Source organism: Nomia melanderi, chromosome 4 (genome assembly GCF_051020985.1).
Source record: "Nomia melanderi isolate GNS246 chromosome 4, iyNomMela1, whole genome shotgun sequence".
Classification (NCBI taxonomy): domain Eukaryota; kingdom Metazoa; phylum Arthropoda; class Insecta; order Hymenoptera; family Halictidae; genus Nomia; species Nomia melanderi.
Genome location: NC_135002.1, coordinates 19623449 through 19632297, shown reverse-complemented (window position 1 = coordinate 19632297; position 8849 = coordinate 19623449). Strand labels below are relative to the sequence as shown.

Here is an 8849-nt window from a genome sequence, read left to right as displayed (position 1 = left end):
CATTGTCGCGGGGCAAGGTCACAAATCTGGTCGGAAACTCCTTTGAACTTCCTCGGTAACACGGATGTTACCTCACGGATAAAATTTACGGTTGTTGAAAAGCGAGGGAGGTGAGAAGCTTTCCGAAAATAGTTCGACCGAAACACTGTATACTTCCTTTTTTATAATATTAGTGAAAATAGTACTACATAGACTAAATTGTAAATTGAATTCAGTTTTCTTTTTTTTTCAAATTGTGCTAGATGATTTTGACAATCGGTAAAGAATTAATTTTGTTGCGATAAAAGTGTGACACACGTTGATGTATCTTCCTCCACAATGATAAAAAGAATGAAATAATTAGGATAAGTAAGAATAAAACGAGGATCGTGAACAACAAAATCGTGAAAACATTCTGGGATCAACATGATATCGTGGTAAATAATTGTTAAATGAAATTTCCTTTGTACAAATCTGAAACATATACCAGTATAGAAACTAAAATGAAGCTTAACAATGAAGAGTGTCATTACGGTTTTAATTGAATAGCATATGTTTAATCCAAGGAGCAAATTGCTGAACACTCATTTCCTGTTAATCAGCCTATAAAATTGCGAATTTGCATAAATATTCACATCCTTAAAATAAATATAAACTAAAAATAATTATAAACTAAAAAAGCGACTGTTAGTTTGGCGGAAAACAAGTGGCCATAAGAATTATCATCATATATTATACAAACAGAATTCTTAAGTTATGTAAAAATTCATTATGTAATCGTAATAATGCAGAATTCAATCTTCATAGAAAGTGCTGTAAATATCTAATAAAAATCAAAAGGTTCATTCGATTCATAGTTACTTCCAAACCATAAAAAACAAAACCAAAAAATAAACAACCATTTATCAAATGATCAATTTAGTAAAAATTCATTATTACCCTTAAATTGAAAAGTAATAATTGAAATCTCTGTAGGAAATAAACGTCAACTCGCTGACTACTACTACCCATTGTTTCCCACGTGTCTAACGACATCGCCAATAAAACGTCAACAAGTGGGGACACAAACACCAACCTCATAAGCAGGAAAGGAACCAACTGGAATGCGACGCGGGGGCAGGCCTCATTGACTTTGTTGCCACCAGGAGATAACGTCCAAAAGTTCCTCGTCCTCGGGGCTCATCGGCTCGTAATTATCGTAACCGTCGGAATGGGCAGTGTAGAGGTTGCCGGAAGTTCCGTATCCCTGGCTGCCAGCTGACGAGGTCTCGGAAACGAAGCTCGGCGTGGGTGAACTGGAAGCTTCGGAACAGGGCGCCGGCACGAATGTCGGGCTGGGATTTTGTCTGAGATGCCTGTGCATGTCGGGGCTGTGGTGTCTGATTTCGTTCATGTTCCCCCGTAGTCTCAATTCTGGCGAGTGGTGGCTGCTCTCCACTCCGATCCCGTTGCCGGAGCCACACGTGGACGAGGAGGTGGACGAGGGCGGCGACGAGGTCGGCGAAGACACACTCGCGTCCGAGCCGCTGTCATGCTCCTCCAAAAGACGTTGGAGACTCCTGATGTACTCGACGGCCATCCTTAGCGTCTCGACTTTCGACAGTTTTTTGCTACCGGCCCTGGCACCGCCATGCGTTCCAGCGGTGCTTCCACCGAGTGCTTGCGCGACGCTCTGGGGTATGTGCTGCCTTAAAGTAGCGAACCCGTTGTTCACCTGTTTCACACGATTTCTTTCCCTCGCATTCCTCCTCGCCACTGAAGCTGGCTGGTGAGGAACAGTCCCGTACGGTCCGGTCTGTCCGTAGATCTTGGACCTCTTGCAACCGTGTTGGTGGATCTTCATGTCGTTGGACGGCATACTGTTCGTGGAGACGATCACGTTGCCGCGATGGGTTTGAGCACTGGTCGTGGACGACCCATGGAGATTATGGTGGTGATGCTGCTGCTGGACGCTCAACATGATGGGCAATACGTTCCCCTCCTTCGACGCCACTAAGGTCATATCACTGATCCGCCACTGCAGGAGCGCGGCAGCGCGTGCCAGGTGACCTTGAGGAATCCTTGCTGAACGGTGGAACGGTGTAACCCCTTTCTGACACCTTGGACGAGTACACGCGACCGCGAACAAACGTAAAAAAAATCAGCAATGCTGGGATGATTACCGTCTTTTCGAACGAGTCAAGTCGAGTATCGCGAGTTAAGAAGACTGCCGCACCCTCGGTGTCGATGGTACGGACCTGGCTCCCGAAATGCCTTGCCAAGAAGGGTTCGAGGCCTTATATAGCCAGGGCGGGCACGCGCCTATCCCCTCCACGGGACCCATACTCGATACCGGGCCCTAAACCCCTGGACTCCCCCTTCCCTCCGACCCCGGCGGCCTGCAGCGCCTCATACCCCCGACATCCCCACCACAGGCCCTACGACCGAGATTCTCATCTTGAATTGCCCTCATGCTTTGGCTCTTGGTTCGAATCTGTTTACTGATTTGGATATTTGAAGATGATACCTCGGACGCATTATCGAGTCGATAATTCCACGCCGCGAACGTTCTTGGAAGTTAGAAAAGCTAACTTTGAAAATCAGCTGCTGTTCGAGGTGTACGGGCAGCTTTCGTGCCAATAAAGTTTTCTGTTGCGTGGCGCTCGACATTGTTGCTGCGAAATGGTTAGCGATGCTGGCCGGTACGAAGAAATGTTGAATCGAATTGTTTACCTTTATAGAAAGTAGTATTGCTCGTTTCATTTCATAAAATTTTGAAATTTCTATACCACATATCTTCAACTTCAGTGTTTTGACTCTTAAGATTTTCTATTACTCTGTAGAAAACATTGATTCTACAATGAAACTCTTATAAAATACGGAAAGGGTGCTCTTATTAAAGCGATTTGAAACTAGCGACCAAAGATACAGATTAAAAACTGTATACAACTGACGGCAACACCAGTTACATACCTTCGCCTATTACAATTCACTACAACAGTCGATCGAAAATTTACAAATAAATACACAAATCTCAACGGCGCGGAAGTATGATCAAAGTTAAAATTGAAATTTTAAACATTCGAGTTGCCAGCTATTCGAACGATTCGACAAAAAAGCTTCCAAACGAAAGGTGACCCGAAAACTCGCAATTTATGATTTCCATCGAAACGTCGGGATCGTTAGAAACAAAACAAACGTGATTTTCATTATTATACTTGAAATAATTTACGACCGGCGTGAGAGACACTGGCGCACGCGTAAGGGTCCAATCCCCACCGGCGGACCCAGGGATCGAAATTTGAACAGTTACCGGGAGAAAGAAAAGCTGGTCCAGAGATCTGGCTGAGAGAGACGTGCGCACGCGAGAGGAACGGGATGGACAGAGAAGATGAGGACGATACGAACGAAAAAGAAGAAGAAACGTGAGACGCTTGGTGGGGAGCCGGGAGGGTGTAGAGAAGCAAAAGTAGTGACTCTACTGGCGGTGGAGTAAAGGGGGTTCGGGAGGATATGTGGGCCCAAGCAGAGGGAAGTTGGCTGCGCCGATGGGCAGAAGAGGGCAGGGGGTGTAAGACGTGAGCCGTTCTTCCCACCATTGGGCCATGGCGCGCGCCGATCCCCATCCATCGACCCCCTCCCCACCATGTCGGCGATTCGCGTGCGTGCTTGGTTGCGTACGTGCGCGTACTAGGGCGCACGCGTGCTCGCCAGGCCGCGTGCTTAAGCGAGTCGAGCGCTCGCGCGTACAGGCGCGTGGACCTACTACGCCTGCGCTCGTGTACGTGCGCGCGCGCGCGAGCGCGTGGAACAGGTATATGCCTCTCTTCCTTTTTTTCCATTTTTCACAGCCGCTCTCCGTCTTTTTTTTTCTCCTCCTCTCTCTCTCTCACTCACTCTCTCTTTCTGGCTTTCTGCTTATCTTTCTCTTTCCCCGACTATCTTCCTCTGTGAAAAAGCGCCGCGCTCGAGGGCCACTAGACGCTCCCTGATAAATATACGACGGCTGACGGTGGATTTCGAGCGATAGAAGACGCTCCCTGGATTTTGATTAATTTCGTGGGTAGCAACAAATAGAGATAACCGCGCGACGCTGCTTCGACCACTGCGCGTGAAATGCCTCGATAATTGAATTACGGGTACTCGTTGCTTTCTTTTAGTGGCTTTAGAATTTAGGTGGTTGAGTGTTAGGAGCTTTAAGGCGAGGAAGATTTATTAATCTCTTGCCCTATGATTTATTTCTCAATTGCGATCGATACAACTTTGTCGTTAATAATTTATTAGGAAAAGAGAAAAATTCGGTGCATATTCTATGTCCACATTTGCTCTAAAATATAATAATTGATAGCGAAAATAATATTTCATTTGAATTCATAAGAATCGAGTAACATGTATGTTTGTTAAAGTCTGTTTAAAATCTTCACCGTGAGTCTTACACGTTATTGTAAGGCAAGGGGTTAATAAAGATATGTGTTTAAATGTAATGTTTTTATAGTGTCAGGCTGATTTGAATTTTTCTAGTCAATGGATTTTCTATAGTAACATTCGCTAATGACAGTACCATTTTCTTGTTTACGAGGAAAAGTGATATCACAGGAAGGAGGGAGTATTGGAAGTTCATTGGATGGGAAAATTCAGGTAATTAGAATGTTGATTGATATTAGATCGTTATTGCATGGAAGGTGAAGAAAGTGATGAGGAATGTTTTTTACGACTCTGATTCAAGGTAACTAATGGTAACTTTGAAAATTTTCTTTCTAACATGGTAACATTATAGGTAAAAAGTACATAAGGCAATAATAATCAAATTTTTGTACAAATGGTTTTTTTTAACAAATTTGTTCAATAACACAAATATACGTACCCTTTGAAATTATTCCAAAATTATCCACGTATTTTTCTTGCAGAACCTAAGATTATATGAAATCAAGATTTTTCAACTTACCTACTCTATAATAATATTGTTACTTCATGTTGTTCACCTGATGAGCCCTGAAAGGAATGTAGGTCTTATTGGTCAACTTTCATCTTTTCTCATCTAATTTTCAATACTAATTTGCTGTTCGACAATACAGTTACACGTAACCAATCAAAACCATAAACAAAATCCTTAGTGAGAGACTCCTCTTGCCCCTGTGCCGTCCCGGGGCTCATCTCGTGAACAACGTGGAGTATCCTATTGTACGGTTAAGCTTTCGTGTTTTTTCTTTCTATTTGTAAGTACGAGTACCTACCCACGTTAAGTAAACCGAACAGTATAATTACATGGGAGAGGATGAATAGGTACTTAGTAATCTAACATATTAATTCTTCAATTGATCGCACATTACTTCTGGTATCTCGCCTGGATGATTAATAATTATCTTGTTTCAAACTAAAAAAATGAATAAATGAAAGCCTTATTCTCTGAACGATTAGTATATGGTATAGAAACTTCATAGAACAAAACAGAAATGGGAAACTTCTTAAATGACCGTTTAAAAGTTAATATCAATAAATTGAATGCACATGGTGCAAGTTCGAGAAAATTAATGTACAACATTGCCATTCACTCAGTGTAATATTTTTGCAAGTGAACACTTCATTCTTCCAAGGTAAAGCATAAAAAATGAAAATCTAGGGAGATAGGCAAATACAATATAAATTATGTGATGTATCATTAAATTATTCAATATGAAAGTGATATGAAAGTAATACAAGTGTATAAAATTCGATGCAGTGACGAATATGATAACTTCATGCGAAATTACGAAGAACAGAAGAAAGTTTTGTTTCAAGTTGTTCCTAAGGGTCAATTGCCCTCACTCAGGTAGTTTACCCTGTCTGTTTCCTTCTTCGGATCAATATTCCTTGCTCAAGGATCGTAACCGCGCAGAATACCCTCAAAGATTTACAGGTCTACCTCCCATTCTTCGTTCATGCGAATTCTCGCTGCGTGACAAATTTTCAACCGCAAAGTTGCAGGTACCGACAGTTATTATCGTTCGTAGAGCTTCTCTCGGTACGACAACCTGTTCGAAAGGACATAACGCCCCTGAACCACTCGCAATCCCGTTATACCTACTAATTTCTGTCTGTGACCAACATGGAAGCCTCGGTATACACATCCCTGTAATTCCATGAATTTCAGTGGGCGGCCGTTGCAATTTATTTTTAGATTGCTATTTCACCTATCCCTTGATTCACGCGGACTTTTTTCACGCGAGTCTCTTTTTTACGCGGTAAATTGGAACACTATTTACGTGGTAGTTTTAACGCGCAATCTCAATTTACGCGATCTGAATTTAGTAACAGCGAATAAAATATACTTTTGTTTTCTAAAATGTCATTATTAGTATTTCTTTTGTTAAGCTATGCGAAATAAATATGTATTTCTAAAACTTATACCGGCTTTTCTCTTCAATATTTTGTTTTCTCTTGTACCGACAGGCTCTATTTATGCGATTTTCCTAAAACGAACCCACGTGGAACGGATTTTCGCGTAAATCGAGGGTCAGGTGTATTTTTCATTTAGTAGTGGTTTTACGAATCTTAATTGTACACATTATTGTACTGCCTCCAAGAAATAGTTATAGAAATGTTATAGAAATAGTTATGAAAATAGTTATAGAAAAATGGTTGTAAAAATGAACTACGATATGTATTAATGCTACTAGATTAATCGAAGCCAGCTTAAATTGATTATAAATAATATTTATAATTCTTGTAATCACAAATTAAAGTTTATAAGCAGACGATAATTATAAAAGAGGGTAACATCGATCAAATATTCGCAACAGGTACCCATACGTGTAGGATATCTATTTTATACTTTTCAAATTTCGACTGAAGATCAGCAGTCAGTAAATTAGTAGTTTTTGCAAACACTTTTGTAGAGGCGAAGAAAGTTTGTTCTAAGAAATTCTTATGTGTGGGTGGAAAATATTCTTTTAATTTCAAATTAATACGATATTTAATTAATCTGAGTATTTTTCTGTTCCATCTATTGATATATCCTAGACATACTATTTAGTAAGTTTGAAGAGTTAAAAATATTCATTAGTACATTAGATTGAATGTTTCTTTAATTAAATCACTAACATTTCTGAATTTCTGTTTATATAAAAACAAAGTTACCATGCACGCTTAGTAATTCAACGAAAAGCGTCAAAAATTTAACTCATCCGTAATAATTTCATTCAGTTGTTTCATTATACCAATAATAACGAAGCGAACGGTTCTTATGGAAGGGATAAAACCAAATTAACTCAAAGAAATGTCGCCGATAACTCTACAAATCAGAAACAAAAAATTATGAAACACACCTATATATGCAGACGCATAATTCCCCGAATAAAATTGATTTATGTGAAAAATCACAAATGGTATTATGTATTTACATTAAAATCGTAATTGTATTGTGTAGTTATCTTAAAATCAGATTGGCTTTTACCCGCCAAGCAGCTGGTTCCTAGTAATAAATAGCGTTCACGGTAGAAGGGGTTAATTAAAATCGCGATACAAGGGACCGAAGTATCGAACGTGCAGGTCCGACTTGGGAATTATCGATTTCCACGTGTTGGCATTCCACTATCGGCTGACATATGTACTACAATAAAACACAGGTAGCTGTCCCGCGAACCTAGGGGGGTCGAGGGAGACAATTTATGCGTGTACACACGTAGCGTTGCGGCCCATAGTCTAATCCATGGCGCATATGGTGCCCTCGGAACGTTAACAGGTACGAATATCGGTAACACGGCAACGTACATCGCATATGTCGTTCCAAGTTCCTAAATGCCTCACGGAGCCGGTAAATTCCTGGCATTATCTGCCTTTCATTGTGGCACAAACAAGCAAGCAACTGATTTCTGTGGGTCAGAAGTGTTCAAAGAATTTCGATACGGCGTGGTAGAATGAATTAACTTATCCCATAATTCCTTCGACAACCACCGTCGCTAAAGTTGCCTGATTGTCATTAATTTCAGGATGGAAAAGGAAATATTCTGTTTCAGGAATCTGTGTTTACACCGAAGGTTCTAATGTCTGGTGAAAAGCATTTGATTTGAACTTAAAGGGAATAAAGAACATGCAAGTTCATTTAAATCAGTTGAATATTTTGATCGCTGTTGCGACTTGATATTACAAAAGTTAAACAATGCAGTTATTATGTGAGGCAAATAAGGGTAGAAGGTATTTTCTGTAGAAATGAAATATTAATACGTGCGATGGAAATGTAATTACAGTGTATTTACGATACAATTAGGTAGCTGGTAATGATAATTTCATTGATTAAACTGATTTTCAATGCTCTATTGCTAGAAGCTTAAATTATTTTAATTAAATCACGGGAAATTCTTTGTGAACTTGGTTCTTTAATCAATTTTAAGATATTTTTATTATATTGAATGTTAATTATTATTATTATTTGTCAATTTCTTTATTTTCGAAGTGTTTGTTTTCTAACCACAAATCCACTGTAGCATCAGTTGAAAGTTAGGCAAATGCTCGTACGTTCAAGAAATATAATAATAATTATTATTATTATTATTACTATATTATAATAGGTATGTTATTCTGTAGGTATACTTTCATCGTACGTATTTACACAGAATTAGCTTATAGAATACTTTATAATCCAATCATAATGGTCTAGCAAGGAGCTTTAAAGGAACTGAATCAGAAAACATAAACGTTTCATACCAAGTTGTTTGTAAATCAAGACATTTTATTTTTCCGCGACACGTGATTCGACCCGCGGGGCTTCCATATAGGCTTTTTGATCCTTTAATCAACCAGCGATGGTTTCATTAAGAAGAACACCGGGGAGCAGATTCTCATCGACCTCGACGAGTCTTGTTCTTCCATAAAAAATATGAGGCACTCGTAATAGTCGCGGATCATTTCTGTTA

At 39.9% G+C, this 8849-nt stretch overlaps 1 protein-coding gene across 1 annotated transcript; it reads right to left on the bottom strand.

Moving 5' to 3' along the window:
* Window positions 1-1102: 1102 nt before the first annotated feature.
* Window positions 1103-1981, bottom strand: LOC116425238 (uncharacterized). The gene has a single exon (XM_031972677.1). The coding sequence runs from the start codon at window positions 1979-1981 to the stop codon at window positions 1103-1105; it is 879 nt and encodes a 292-aa protein (XP_031828537.1).
* Window positions 1982-8849: the final 6868 nt, after the last annotated feature.